General features: G+C 33.3%; 2 protein-coding genes across 6 annotated transcripts; one reads left to right on the top strand and one right to left on the bottom strand.

Moving 5' to 3' along the window:
- Positions 1-1,018: 1,018 nt before the first annotated feature.
- LOC142629489 (putative GPI-anchored protein At5g19250) lies at positions 1,019-2,931 on the top strand. Its single transcript, XM_075803488.1, has 2 exons — positions 1,019-1,147; positions 2,307-2,931. The coding sequence occupies exons 1-2, from the start codon at positions 1,063-1,065 to the stop codon at positions 2,807-2,809; spliced, it is 588 nt and encodes a 195-aa protein (XP_075659603.1). The 5' UTR covers positions 1,019-1,062; the 3' UTR covers positions 2,810-2,931.
- Positions 2,932-5,674: 2,743 nt separating this feature from the next.
- Positions 5,675-15,759, bottom strand: LOC142627205 (mannosylglycoprotein endo-beta-mannosidase-like). Of its 5 annotated transcripts, none has more exons than XR_012842784.1 (7): positions 15,649-15,759; positions 14,514-14,738; positions 14,294-14,352; positions 13,252-13,300; positions 12,706-12,936; positions 9,885-10,309; positions 5,675-7,245 (listed from the first exon to the last, which is right to left on the bottom strand). XR_012842784.1 is itself a non-coding variant. In XM_075801013.1 (6 exons), exons 2-6 carry the CDS (start codon positions 14,658-14,660, stop codon positions 10,115-10,117), a joined length of 681 nt encoding a protein of 226 aa, XP_075657128.1. In that variant the 5' UTR covers positions 14,661-14,738; positions 15,649-15,759; the 3' UTR covers positions 9,727-10,114. The 5 variants fall into 5 exon arrangements, 3 of the variants coding, with proteins under 3 accessions (XP_075657128.1, XP_075657129.1, XP_075657130.1); XR_012842783.1 differs by having other exon boundaries at positions 5,676-7,245; positions 9,852-10,309; XM_075801013.1 differs by lacking the exon at positions 5,675-7,245 and having other exon boundaries at positions 9,727-10,309.
- Positions 15,760-16,060: the final 301 nt, after the last annotated feature.

The raw sequence follows: 16,060 nt of genomic DNA, 5'->3' as shown, positions 1-16,060 counted from the left end.
TAGGAGTAAGATTGTATAATTTTTTTTAGAGGTGGATGTTTGATATCCAAACTCATATGTGAACTGAAATTGAGTTTCTAAGACACGATTTCGTAATAAAATGTATACTATTTGAATTTTTTCTCTTAGAGATATTCAAACTTTAAATTTTTGGATATTTAATATCCAAATTGATATGTACAATTGAAATAGTGTGTTGAAAATGGAGGAATTAGAAATTATATTCCTTTCCATTATCTTCTGTATCATAGTTTATAAGCCTTCGTAAAATAAAAGTGAAACATTGATTGTCTCTATTTGAGGGGCAAAATATTAAAGATATAATCATATATAAAATTACATATTCATTTTCTTTTCAATTTTTTTAATGAATTTTTAAATTTACTAAAGAAAAATAATAATTTTTATTTCTATTCCATTATTATGTTCTGTTATTAATTTCCAAACATTTCCTTTTGCAAATGCTTTTGCTATTTGTTAATGCAGTGCTTTGTGGTTTTCTAGGCAAATGGTGTTGCTAAATTGACTGGTAAAGTAATTGTAATGACGATTTGAATTTTCAAAGCGATAATTTTTGCGTTTAGATGGATATCTTCCTACACTATGGATATTGGTTTAGGAACTATTTTTAGAAACATTTTATTGGGAGAATGATAAAACAATAAATATTGTTGACAGCTTTTTATATTTTCCATGAAAATAGTGTCAAAACTTTCCTATTATAGTTTATTAACAATTGTCCTAAGAGTATCCCTTAACATGACCCATAATGTAATTGTAAGCAACATTATCAAAGATATCTATAAAGGCGGCAATATAAAGTTCTTAAGTTAAAAACAGTTGCTGTAAAAGTCACACTTCACTTATTAATGGTACAAGAAACAAAGAGATGGCACCTAGAGTACCTTGGCATGCACGGCAACTTACAAAAGGCAGAGATTCCAAGGAAAAATAACGCAAAGAAAAGCTACAAGCTCTTGTTTTCTTTATTCTCTTTTGTATTCATATATATTGCTCATCAGTCATCACAATTCACAAGACACAACTCTTGACTCTGAAACCATGGCTTTCCTTAAACTTAGCCTCCTCCTATTCTTTATGCTTGTTCTTCATGGTGTGCGCTGCAAACCAATGTATCACAATAATGGTACACACTCTATTTCACTTTTGTGTGTGTGCGTGCACACACATGTGAATAAGTGAGTTTTGCTCCAAAGTAGGAGATATCATCCATGGATTTTGCTTTATGTGTGCATGTAAATGTGACATTGTGAATATGATTTTTTTTATTTATTTTATAGCGTGAATTTGATTTTTTGGAGTTTAATTGTTTACAAATATTATATTGAACTGTTACTGCTCACATAGTTAGTATTATCATCAACTTTTGCGTTCCAGATGTGCTACCTGAGTGTTTTTGTACGGGTCCCATGTATAATTGTAAAACTTTGAATGCATGTGTCCCCATTCTCAGTTTTTCACCTGTAATGAACTAGGCCTTGTAGTTACTGTTGTGCGTTCCTAACGGTAGGTGTGTTGTAATAACTGTTGTTTGATCTTAATGGTTTGTCATTACCATTGTGAATCTTTGTGTTTTTAGGCATGTTAATTGTGACTTGAAGTCTTGAAGCACAAAATTGAAAATTCAATTTGATTTTCAGTTTCAGTGGTATGAGAAACAAAATTTTGGAACATCCATTTGCTCAATTCGAATCAGTGGACCATATATAAAGACTTAAGATACAATTCTTATATAATTTGATTAAGTTACTAAACCAATTATCTGTGAACATAATCTAAAAACCATCAGGCGGCCACCTTTTGTAAAATCATGAAGGTACTATGATAAAGTGAATTGAACAGTGCTTAAAGCATTTTGATGTAGAATAGTGTAGCCTGCAGAAGAAAAATGGAACAATGTGACCATTTTTATTTGTTGATGATATTTGTAGCTGGCTTTACAAAAGTATTTGGTACTTTCAGGAAAACACAGCAGAATAGCTTTTGCTTTTCCTCCTTTTCTTTTTATTTTCTTTATAGCTTTACTTTAGCATCTTATTTTAAGATAAATGGCACATTATAAAACTTGAATGCAAATCCAATAAGTTATATACTAGAGTGATTTTGTTTTCCCTGTTTTGGTTAATCCCTACCCCACTCCTTGCAAAGTATAAAATTATCAATCAACATTGGTAGATAGTTTTAGAACATAGAGAAAATTACTACTAAAATAGGTCATCCTTGCTGCATTACCTTCTTATTCTTCATTTTTTTAGTGCTAACCAATGCAATTTTTACATCTACAGATGAAGAAGACGATCTCTTCGAAGGACTCAATGGTTACAGGTCATCGTCAAATCTCCCCAACTTCACAGAGAACAGCAATGCAGCTTGCCTTGCTGAAAAAATTGCAGACAAATTAGATGCCATGTCTTGTGAAAATGCCTTCGACTACAGCTCTGCTCCAGGCAACAAGCCTAATTTCACTGACTTTGACAAGCTCCTGGATAAGTGCGACATAAATGGCAACAACACACTTGATGGGGTCATACTGCCTGTTTGTGTGCCCAAATTAGACCCAACTGCGGTCCTTTCTAATTATACAAATTCTCAATATGCAAAATATCTTAATGATTCCAGCTACACCGGGGCCGGGATTGGCTCTGAGGAAAATTGGATGGTGGTTGTTTTGAGCACTAACACATCAACAGGAAGCTTTTCCGGTGCAGCGTCTTTGATTGCTAATATAAGTACGAGTAACTACCTGGTGGCTTTGTTCTTTGGATTGCTTGTTATTTCAGTGAGCTGAATGCTCAAGGTGCTTGCCATTTATACAAATTTTCCTATTTTCTTCGGTGTGTTTGATGTGTAAAGTTGTGAACTTGGCAAAGAGTGTTTCTTTATATAACATATTATGATTGTGATTGTGCATATTTCTTATGGCAAATTCATTCTTGCTCAAGGTTTTCAGACTTAAACCGTTCATTGAACCATAAAAGAGAGAGGTTCAAAGTTTTTGAGGTTGAACAGAGGTCGAACTGGGGTCGAACCGTGATAATGTCATAATTAATGCCTAAATATAGATATTAAATTTATAAAACTAGCAAAATTGACTAATATATCCATATATGTGAGGAAAATTTAATGATTTTCAAGCATATATTTAATAATTAAATAAGAAAGTTAATAAAATAAAATAATAACTATGAAAACATTAAAATTTATGATTAATTTTTGAAGTAAAGTTGAATATCTTTGAAGGATTTTAATTATAATTTTATTTTATTCCTTGTAAGAGATGGATAATTTAATTAAGTAGAATAAAATTGTGTTAAGTTGTTTTTATTTAAAAAAAAAAATTTGCTAAGGGGTTGGACAGCACGGTTTTAGGGGTTCAATCCCGGTTTTAGAGGTTCACGGAATTGCCACATATGGCCGGTTCTCTATGCTTAAAAAACCAGTTTTTCATCCGATTCCCGCTTTTCACGGTCCGACCTCTCGGTCCGGTCCGGGTCTAAAAACCTTGTTCTTACTTAATATGTAAGATCTGCATAACAAACTTTATGGAGTACATGAAGAATGTATGGAGTTCCATAACTATGCTTCATTAAACTAACAGGGTATAATTAGGGGGTAAAGGGCCTTTATTAGTATCTTCAAATGATTTTAAGCATATTTTTAGCGTGACCTTGTTTATTTAAGAAACTAAAGGCACTAAAACATTATACATGAAGACAACATTGACTAGAGGTGTAAAAAATGACAGATCACAATGAGATTACTAGTTCCCACATAGAAGACGATGTTGGTAATTGAATCTTGGTAATGAAGGGAGATCAAGTACTACCAGACCCTGGTTTTGACAAAGAAGTAGAAGCCTCTCTACTTGAAGAATCATCCATGGTGCATGAAGATCTATGGTTTGATGAAGTCAAAAAGGTTGACACTCCAATTCCACACGTTGGGTTTCTGATTCTAGAAGAGTTTCATAAGGTGGAATACAAGGTTTATCTATTATCAAAACTCCCATAGACAATTCCTCAACTGCAGCAAGTGTCATGTACTGGATTTTTTCATCCTTCAAATCTTAAAAACTCAAGGTTGAGTTTTCTCCAACCAAGGGAGTATAATGCAGGAGCAAAACAAAATTTATTTTAGAAATTATATTTTCAGATTTTGTATTTATTTCATAGGACGTTGGATAATTTGTAAACTTTTATTCAGATAGAGATTAGATTTGAGATTAGATAGGATTAGTATTCTGAGTTCAGTTAGGATTAGTTTTTGTTAGTTGTTATCTTTTATCTCTTTATTTCCTAGAAGCTCTAAGTCTATATAAGAGCCTGCTTTACTTATACTAGCAATGGTCCCGCGCAATGCGCGAATAATGCTTTAAGCTATTATGTGAAAAAATTACATAGAATATCCAAAATATTTAAAGTAATAACATGAAGTAATGTTGCAATAACATGAAAAGATTTTTGTTGAATTAATGATGTAATACAAAATTAAGGAGATGAAGAATTTAAACTATAGAGAAAAAGTTACATAAATTAGAAATTAGTTATTATGTGGTATAATATCTTTTCAAAAAAAAAAAATGTGGTGTAATAAGTTGGTTGTTTTTTTAATCATTTATTTTTTGTTGAAATTTTAATCATAATTTTTGTTTCTACATTGGCTTGGAGTTAGCATAAAAAATTTGTAATTTCATGTAAATGTTTAGTTTTTTTTTTTTTTTTTTGTTGAGAAAAATGTAAATGTTTAGTTGGCTTACGAAAATATCATCTAAAATTTATGATGTCACGTTTTATGTTATTGAAGTATGATAGTGGTAAGTTAAACACTCAGTGAAAATAGTGATATCTTATTAATAGAATTTTATTATAATCTAAATATGTAAAGAAGTTGAGGTGTAAAGTTAAATGAAAAATTACTCTTACAAATTGCCAAATGATTGAATCGCATAGCCTCTCATGTGATGTTTTTTTTTTCTTATATATATATATATAATTTTTTTTTTCCAAAAAAAAAAACCATATGAAATTCTTATATATATAATTAGTGCATACTTACAGATAATTAATGTGTATTCACTTTATTAACAAATTCAATGAATTAAAAGTTCTATATAAATGTAAACTTTGATGAGGTGAAAGCCTAAATGAGAGAAGCTCAACAAATGTGCCACCTGGCAAAACCTCATGCTTTTCCATATGAGGTCTCTGCTTTTATATATATTGATTTGATAGGAGACAATGGATTGATTAATGATATTCTAATTGGAGATTGTCCAATAGTTGGGTGTTGATTCCTAACACCTTAGGTGTTGATGCCTAAGTTTTGCTTTGTGCTGATTCCAAACAACCCCTAAGTTAGGGTTTATCTTTACTTTTCTTGTTAATTTTATTTGTCCTGCATAAATGGTGCTGAATGTGGTGGTGGAACCACAAGAACTTCACTCATAGAAACAAATTAGTGTTACCCTTCCTGTAGCAGATGAGGAGCTGACCAACTAGAAGCTTAATTAAGGTAGGTTTAGCAAGCAAAGAACAATTTCGTGGAGCATAAGAGCACCATCAATTGATATCACATCAATTTTTACTTCCTGAACTTCCTTCAGAAAAATATGATAGATTTTGTAAAAAAAAAAAAAAAAAAAAAAAAAAAATTGAAATGTAAACTTCTAACTACATACACATGCCATTGACATAAATCCAATAAACCCCTTGTCCCCCCTCCTTGCATGCCTGGGGGGCGGGGAGTGGGGGGAAGAAAAAGGATTTTACACATCTCCTTAGCAGAATAATTATTTCCCAGCATTGTTTTTCAATGTGCATGCACTTTACAAGAAGGCACCTCCAAGCAGCAAGTTAGATTGATGATGAGTTAAATTGACATCACCAACATTCAATATTCACATAGATGATTGGAGGCATCTCTCTAATAATTATGGTGAGATTGGCCACATGAGTTTGAAGCAGCATACAAACATCACCATCCAAATGCTAAAACCAATCAACATATTGGGTTGAAGTTTTGGGTTGCTTCTTTAGCTTTTGGTATCAATTGTTCTCAAGCTTGGCTCTAACTATAAGAGAATAAAGCAATTCTACCTCGGGGCGTGCTTAAGATACTAAGATATCAAATAAACGAGAAATAGAATCATAGTTAGAAGCTATAAGATATATCCCAAAATTGTAAGACAGTATATGTGTCAGTGATACGTGATCACATCAAGTTTATTCATAACACAAACCAGAGCATGTTTATCCTGGTCTTTTGGCTGTAATAGATATGGAGCATGAGAATGCAAGTTATATACTAATCAAGCTAAGTCAAGAACATGCTAGCTCCATTTCTTTCACAAGTGTGGCTACAGGGAAGCGATTCTATACAATTCATTTGTATCAATTTTGCACCTACAACAATCAACAATGATTTCCAGGAAGGTAAGAGATATGACTATCTACCTGTCTAGTAGCTCCTCTAAGATAATTCTCCGTGAAGGCGTAATGTAATGGATACAACTTTTTGGGCACCTACTGAGCTTAGTTGTCTTCACCATGGCCTAATCATATGCACAGATGTTTTAAAACTGAAATTTAATTAATATCATTGGATCAAATTCATGTTAATAGTTGTTATAATACTATTGGAACTAACAAACTGGAAACTTTTTTTTTTTTTTTTAAATGAATAGAAAGCCAAACTGGCACCTTGTGCCTTTTTTCAAATGAGAAGGCATGAGGGGCCCTTTTTACACATGAATATGGACACCTTGCAGATGATTCGAAAATTACATACATATATGAGTGAGAGAGGAAAAAAAATCACATTTTGATTGGAAAAATAATTTAAATGATAACTGTCAAATGGAAAGAGAAAAATAAAATAAATCTAGCAATCAACACTTAGATTGGTTTGGAACAATAGAAGAAATGCTGAATTACATATGTAACAAACCATTAAAGGTTATATCCAGAAATTTTACCATTATAGAATTGCTTACAAATTTTCCCCCTCTCAGGTTATAGAAAATAATTCCTATCATATGCTTGCCATAATAATGGATGCTATCAATGACCTCAGGAAATGTATATTGCACTCAAGATCCAGCAGGGATCAACAAATGTTGAATCTGAAGAGTGAAGATATTCTACTAAACAAATGTTTCCCTCTGGTTCCCATTGTTACTTGGATAATCAAAGAATACTCAGCAACCTAGGCAATTATTTTCAATAGCTGTAGCAAATAGTAAAGCATCAGTATCTAAATAATCTGATTACAACGTACAAGCATAGAATAATTCTCCTGAGGGAACAAAAACACCATTGAATATTGAAATTTTAAATACTAAAGAATTGCATGACCAAGAATAAATGTTATAAAGAACCCCATGAAAAAAGGAAGAGATCTACACTACAATTTTCACAAGCATGCATATCTTCAAGTTAAGAGGGTACTGCTACTACTATTACTACTAGTCTAGTACTACTAATAATAATTGTACTGAAAGATTAACTAACTTGTATGACAAGATGAAGTTCTAAAAATCATTAACATGATAGTTAATCATATATCTACTGTTATGGAAGGAAGTTATGCATTTGGAACACAACTCAACCCAATTATTGATACAGACACCTCATCTGATATGCTCAATTTTCCTATCCTCGTAATAAAACAAAGGTCAAGTACCTTAAAAATAGATTTATTTTGCTTTGATATGTTCTATAAATATATAGCTCCACTCAACTGGCAGGACACCATATGGACAGGTTAAAATAGGACGAAAATACATTCTTAAAACTAAAAAAAATAACAAGATCCGTGGAATTTCTTCTCCTTTATCATGGGTGGGAATTGTAGGATACATATAGAAGTTCTGGAATCATGTGATTCTCTCTTTGAAAACCTTTTTTGAATTAGTAAACAATTCATTAAAGGGCATGGGCAGACAACCCATGTACATGGGAAGTACACCAGAGATAATTTGGCTATATTTGAAGAATCCTCTATGGATTTCGTGTTTATATTTTGTTCTTCAAGGCTAAACTTAGTTAAGTTAACACTCTTTCAGTCTTTTGTCTCCCTTATGCTTTTTTGATTGGTAGTCTTTTGTCTCCCTTATGCGCACCAAATAAACATAAAATTCCTAACCAATAAGTCCATCCACGTTCGCATCTATTCTTCAAGACTCTAAACATACCGTCAGCAGTTCACCCAGTGCATTGGTCAAGTTTTTTATTTTTTATTTTTACCAAGATACCCTTACACTCAGAACTGCCATGAATGAGCAGCATAAACTACATAAGAACTGGCACTGTTTACACAAAAAAATTGTTTTAAACACCCTTAAGCATTTACCTGTCTCATTTTGATTGTTTGCTAGGTTGTTACAGAAAATTTCTAAAAATGTTCATATCAATATGCATCTAGCATCCCTTTTCTATTTAATTATTTTTGTTTTTTTTTTTTTTATGGGGTCGGGGGAGGGAGGGGGTGAGGGAGAATCAAATTCGAGATTGAAAAGTAGAAAGACTTATAGTTTGATAAATTCCAACTCAATTTAAAATGTCAAAATCATATAACAATTTCCATAGTCTAAATTTTTTTTTTTTTTATCGGTAAGTTACTCACACACCCAAGGGGATTTGAACCCTCAACCTCACTAGTAAAGGTTTATGGTTGTTAAAGTTTCTATCATTGTCGGAGGTGCCATTTGGCCCAAAGGCCATTGACAATTTCAAGAAAAATTAAATTTATCAGATAATCTCTTTGTTAAAATCAAAACCAAAAACAGTGACCAACTACCCAACAAGAAAATAGTAAATACACAAGGTTTACTGGATAAAGGCCCAGTCAAGTTAAATTTATATTTATAGGAACGCAAAGAATGGCAAATCTTACAATTTCTTAAAATTTTGGCATGAAAACTGTTTCAAGTAGCATAAAATCTTAAAAATCATATTTTTGTGTCGATGAATTGCATCCCAGCTTTCTCTGTCAATTGTAAAAAACAAGAATTTGTAATTTTTTTTTGGATAAGTAAGAATGTGTAAGTCTCTCCCAGAATCGGCAATATCCATAATTGCCAAGTTTTGCAGCCTAAAGAAAGGATCAAGAACAACTTTGCTCCCCACCAAGTTAGCCAAAACACTGTCAATTAAATCACCATAGCTGAAAAATACAACTTCCATTTTCTTTTTCTGTCCCAAAAGTACACCCAACAGCTATAACATAACTATGAGTGTATACCATAGACACAACACTTGCCAACCTCTATCATTGAACAAAGATTTCTACAAATATGATCAACAAGGGAATAAATAATGGATGTTATCAAACAAAAAATTCACAAATCCAATTACCAGAGGCCCAGAATTTTAGAGGTCCTATATAATTGACATTCTTTAAAGCAGGAAATGTCTGACTAACATTTTGCAAACTAAGCCATGAACTTATCAATCAAGATTTGAAGTAGTCTCAATGTCAAACAAGGTTTTAAAAGATTATCTAGGAGTGCATTTAATTATACTAGATAACTCAACCAGCCAAGTCATTAACAATTACTTCTCCCAAATCACCATGCTCTTAACATCAACATTTACAGAGTAAATGTTGTACCTTTAGTTAGGATACTAGACCAATATTCTTACCGAGGTTATGCATAAAATTTGTGTTGAGAAAAGATAAAAGAAAAGAACCTCACCGTCTATGATAAGAGGAAGGGAACTTGTTGATCGTGCATAATTGAGCTTTCAGGGAAATAACAGTAACAGTAATAATAATCATAACTAAAACTAATGATATAAAATAAGTTGATAAACACGTAATTATGTAATAACCTGAAATGCTGTTGAATTTATTCGCTTTGCTACCTTTGTGCCTTTGACCTTCACATCACATGGGAGGTGGTGGAATTCAGCTTCCATGGTGATGGCGCTAAAGAAGCGCATGCAATGTGAAGGTTGAAGTCGCAACTGGAAAACCAATGAGTGTATTCCCCAAGATCTCTTTTGCAGAGTCCACATTTGCTCTATTCTTTCTCAAGATAATCTCTGGCTTCATGAAAGAGAATAAGAGGATGTAATGGGTGCAAGGGATGGTGCTACCCAAGGGGTAGTTCAGCACATGATTTATGATGAGTGTACTTCGGGCATCCACCTCTTGTAAACCAGTAACTAGGACCATAAACTGGTTCTTGGCACCCACAACAAGTATCTCCACCTCTGTAGTCTTGACAGTAGACCAAGGGATGTTTTGAATCGCAAAAATGTTGAAGATGCTGCTGCTCCATCTTCTTCTATGACATGCAAAGTCACAGTCACAATCACAGACATCATCAAATTTATTGTTTATAAAAAAGAAAAAGGACATAATACATGCAAATGGCTTGGTGAATCCAAATACAAATCAGAGAGAGCAAAAAGAAACAGAGAGAAAGAGAGAGCACGTGAGAATTGGTGAGTTTAGAGATGAATAGCAATTTAGTTTTTTATGGCTCTGCATTAGAATTGTAAAAGTAAAACATAAAATTCCTGACCTCTAAGTCCATCCATGTTCACATCTAATCTCTAAACATACCTTCAGCAATTCGCCCAGTGCATTGGTCAATTTGTTTTTACCAAGACACCCTTACACTTGTTCTCATACTTCCTGCTTTTCTCTCAAATGCAGAACTACCATGCATGAGCAACATAAACTACATAAGCATTATTCGTAAATGTGTGACCCATTTTCAACCAAAAAATTCTCTATTGTATTACTAATCTCTCAGTGAATTATCACATTGACACTATTTACACAAAAAATTGTTTCAAACAACCATAAGCAGTTACCTGTCTCCTTTTGGTTGTCTGCTAGGTTGTGATAGAAAATTTCTAATAATGTTCATATCAATATGCATCTATGATGCACGGACACGGACACGGGGATTCGGCAATTTTTGACAATGGATCCCAAACCCCCTCCATCCACTGCCCAAGTTCCCTTCTGGTATGACAATAGATCCCCTCCAACGGCCTTTGTCTAATTCAGAGAACAAAAAAAAGGTGCCATGGGCATTGGACCCCAACTGAAGGATAAGGATTCTATCTCCCTCCCAAACAGTTCTCGCATATTGACCCGGCTTTTGCTTAGATGTCAGCTCCTCAACGTGAACCCTTTTATAAGTGAACCCTTTGATGAAAACCTTGGATGTAATCTTGAGGGTTATTTTCTTCATTCCGTATGGCTCCAGGAGCTTGTAATCTCCACCAAATAAATGGTTGGCGAGAAAAAGGGAAGAATGGAAAATGTAATTTATATAAATTGACTATTATACCCTTGTTACATAATATGTGAGGAGTAGGTGAGAGGGTATTTGTGTAAAATGGATTTCTCATCACTTTTTCCTCCTCATTTTCCTCCCAATTTGGGAGGATAAAAAAAGTGGGCCCAGGAGGGAAAACTTTCTCCCCTATTTTCTATCTCTCCTGTTTTCCTTCCTCAACCAAACAGTGGAAAACAGCATTTTCCACCCTATTTTCCTCTCCCTATTTTCCATCCTCCCTATTTTCATCCCAACCAAACACACCCTTAATCAACCTGAGTTGCACTTGTGTCCCTATTTAATTTTGTTGTGTTTCATCCTCTTTGGATACTGAAAACTGTAGCTAATTATTGTTACTTGGTCAAGACTTTGTTGATGATGTGATTCTGTGTTTAATTTTGATAAATTTCTCTCTCATTGCCTTTTTATTTCTTTACGCAATTTCCTACATGGACATGCAATATTAAATGTGCAAAAGTGCCCTGCCTTAGTAAGGATCCCATGTTACAATTCCATAGAATGAGATTGACTAACTGGTAATGTTATGATCAGAGACCGTGGGGGGAGGGATCATCATTAATGGATTACTAAATAATTACTAATTTTCTAATTTCTTTTTATTATTTGAGTAATAACCTCCCTCAATCGCAAAATCTACAAGAAATTCAATATGTGAGAGATAGTTATGGAAGTATGAACAATATTATGAAAATATCATTTTCCTTCATTAAAAGTTTTTTTTTAAATGGAAAAACATTAAGTGTTAGGTACAGTGAATGTGGGTGGGTCTTTTTAGGAAAGTTAGCTAATGTGGCAATTAATAACTCTATATTAATGACATGTTAAGTGGTGTCTTTTTCACACTTAGATCTTATGAAAATCAATTGCTATAAAAAGGTGTAACTCTTGCGGAATTACACCAAGTGTAACTTGAACACCTCTCTCTCTCTCTCTCTCTCTCTCTCTCTCTCTATATATATATATATATACCAAGTGTCAGAAGCATTAGGAGGAATGTATTAACACCAAAAGAGACAGGGTTATTAATAATCAGACTTCTATGATAAATATTAAAGGTCACATAAGATGCTAGAGCAAGTCTTCTTCACCTCAATTGGGAAGAAGGACGTAGATAGCTCACATAGCCTAGTTCCTAAACTTTATTTCCAAGCCAGTCTAATCTTGTTTTTAGATTTTCCATGTGGGGGCAATCCAATGGGGGCAAAGGCTTAATATTGTGCTAGAGATACTATGAAGTTTGCTCTTAATGGTTGGTAACTTCTTAGCAAAAGAAGAGTGTCTTAAATTTTGAATTGCTTAAGAAAGAGGCAAACCGAAAGAAGACTATTCATCTCAAAATTCTCATAAGAATGAATGCTATCACTAACCTCAGGAAATGTATATTGCATATGTGATCCAGCAGGGAATGACAAGTTTTGAGTCTGAAGATGCTGTACTAAACAAATGTTTCCCTCAACTCCAATTGTTACTTGGATATTCAAAGAACACTCAGCAACCCAGGCACTTCTATTTTCTAACTCTGTTGTAGCATGCAAATACACCCTCTTATAATCGTCAAAAAATGATGAAACCAAGTGGGGATCAATAATTTTCACTCGCTGTATCAAATAATAAAGCATCAGTATCAAAATTATATGATTACAAAATAAATAGAACAATTCTCCCAACGAAACAATAGCATCGTTAAATATTGAAATTCTAATTCAGAGAGAATGGCATGACTACGAATAAAAGTTTATAAGGAACTACAGAAGAAATCTATACTACATGTTTCATAACCATGCATATCGACAGCTTATGAGGGTACCATTAATCTTACACTAGTGCATTCATTTAAAAGTTCCAAATATCATTAACATGATGGTTTATCACATATCTATTGTTATGGAAGGAAGTTATGCAATACAGCTCACCCTAGTTATTGATACAGACACCTCATCCCATATGCCAGTGTTCCTATCCCTGTAATTGTACAAATGTCAAGTACTTAGAAACAGAATTATTTTGCTTTGATATATTCTATGAATATATGGTTCATTCAACTGTCAAGAGAACATATGGATAGGTTACAATAAGAAAAAAACACATTCTTAAATGCAAAAGACACAATAAGAAGTGAATGTCCGTGGAATTTCCCTTCTTTATCATGGGAGGATGCATATAGAAGTTCCGGCATCACATGACTTTCCCCTTCAAAACCCTTTTGTTCAGTAAATAATATATTAAATTGCAAAGGTGCGACCCATTTACAAGGGAAGTATGCAAGACATACAACAACAATTATTAATGAAAATTACAAAGATCAAGCATCTAATTAGAAATGGTAAACTGTCCTGAAGCTGATATCCACTCATATAAGGATCTATGAAATGAAAAAAAAGCTTGGAATTTTGAAGGATAAAACATTATCTGTATATTGTATGTCTATATTTTGTTCTTCCAGGTCAAACTCAGTTAACAAGCTTTTGTGTCCCTTAAAATTCATTATCTTTAGAACTTTGTTGGATTGGATGTCAGTTTTGCCTAGTCTATCTTTATGTTCTGTAATTGATTTGATAGACTCATGTACTTTGTATAATTGATTGTATAATCCCCTATTGTATATTCCATGTATACTTGGGCAACCCTATTTTTTATATCAATAAGAATTGCATTACTTATCAAAAAAAAAAAAAAACTACATAAGAATTATTCTTATAGCTGTGACCCATTTTCAACCAAATAATTCTCCACTGTATAACTGATCTCTCAATGATTTATCACACTGACACTATTCACTAAAAATGTGTTTCAAATATCTGTAGAAACCTGTCTCATTTTGGTTCTGACAGGAAATTTCAAATAATTTCTTATCAATACGCATCTACTGTCTCTCATTTTCCAACAAGAAACTAGAGATAACAATATCATTATGGAAAAAAATTAACCACGATCAAAGGTAAAAAACATAGTCACCTTTTAGGAGCCATCCAATCCCAACCCAGAACGTATTGTGTGGCAACATCATTTCCAATCTACCATGAAAACAAATTAAAGTTAAATTGTATGTATTCCAAGCATATCAAAATTTAGATTTTTACTCCATCACTCCACTCGCATGGGATCCAAAATCATAAATGTAATTCTAAAATAAAATAATATATAAACTAAATAGGTTTTGGATTTAGCTATAAACCTCATGATCACCACCATGCTCCCCCTTATGGGGAATTCTCCCAGGATGATCTGGTAGATGAACAGGAAAGGCAAGCAAGTTTTGACCATCAGGATGCAGAATATCAGTGACATTGAGAGAATGCCTCTGAAACACCCCCTTTGGCATGAGCTTTTTGTGCCCATTTAAAACTTCTACAGAATAACTGATTCCACAAAAATTCAGATCCAGGTGCTGCTTTCCTAACTGCAGAAGGACAAGCAATTAGACCCTTTTCTCTTTTTCCCTTTTTAATTTGATACTGAGAAGTGGAAAGGCTCAGGAACTTCCAGCTTCAAGACAAGTTTAATAAATTCCAATTCAATTTGAAATGTGAAAACCAGATAAAAATTTCCAGGATTTTATTTCTTATTTTTTATTTTCTATTACTATTTGTTTTTCTTGGTAAGTTACTCATACGTATATGGGTTTTGGAGGTGCCATTTGGCCCAAAGAACATTGGCAATTTCCAGAAAAATAAAAATTTTCAGACCATGTTTTGGTTAAAATCTGACCCAAAAACAGTGACCAACTACCCAAGTACTGAAAAATTACAAGAAAATAGTTCACACAAGGTTGACAGGAAAAAACAGTGTCAAGTGAAATTTATAGGGAATGCAACCAAAGAAAAACCTTCCAATTTCTTAAAAATTAGCATGAAAATCATTTCAAGAAGTATAAAATCTCAAGATCATATCTTATGTCTCATGTCATGAATTGCATACCAGCTTACTCTAAAAAGCTGTAAAAACCAGAATCAGCAATATCTATAATTGTCTCTCATTTTACAGCCCATAGAAAGATCAGGAACAACTTTGTGTCTCTACCAAGGTTGCCAAAACACTGTCAATCAAATCACCACTAGCCCTCACTGATTGAAAAATACAACTTTCATTTTTCTTTTTCTGCCCCAAAATTCCGTTAGCAGCTATAACATAACCATTTACATTTTCTTTATTTTTTGTTTAAATTGGCAGGATTTACAAAATTTAATGAATTTCAATGAAATATCAAGACCAAACTTTTGCAAATTACAAGCATCACTAGAATCCAACCCTGTAAAACTAATGCCAAATATGGTAAAAAAAAATGAACTCTAGGCAATAAAAACACTAACCCAAATACGCAAATTTGAGAGCTCAATCTTACAAGCAGACCAGGCTTACGTTGATTTGTGAGAGAGAGAGAGAGAGTGACTGTGTGTCAGTGTACGAGGGTTGGTCGTAGGTGTGAGAGAGAAGAGAAAGGGAGTGAGGGTATTATTGGTAATATAAAAAACAAGAGGTGGGGCCGAGAATGCAACGTGGAATGAGTGTCACTTTGCCGCTTTCACTGTTGGAATGCGTTTAGTTGTTCAGACAATGTGTCGTTTTGTTACTTCAAGAGTCAAGACAGTGATATGTGTCGCTTTCGTATTTTTGCAAGATTGTTTAATCGCTACCCCACTCCTTGCAAAGTATTAAAATTTTCCTCACTGGACTGCAATATTAATGTATTTATTATATTATATAGTCTATAATGAATCAACT

This window comes from Castanea sativa, chromosome 3 (assembly GCF_040712315.1).
Source record: "Castanea sativa cultivar Marrone di Chiusa Pesio chromosome 3, ASM4071231v1".
Taxonomy (NCBI): Eukaryota; Viridiplantae; Streptophyta; class Magnoliopsida; order Fagales; family Fagaceae; genus Castanea; species Castanea sativa.
This window is presented reverse-complemented; position numbering and strand designations above follow the sequence as displayed.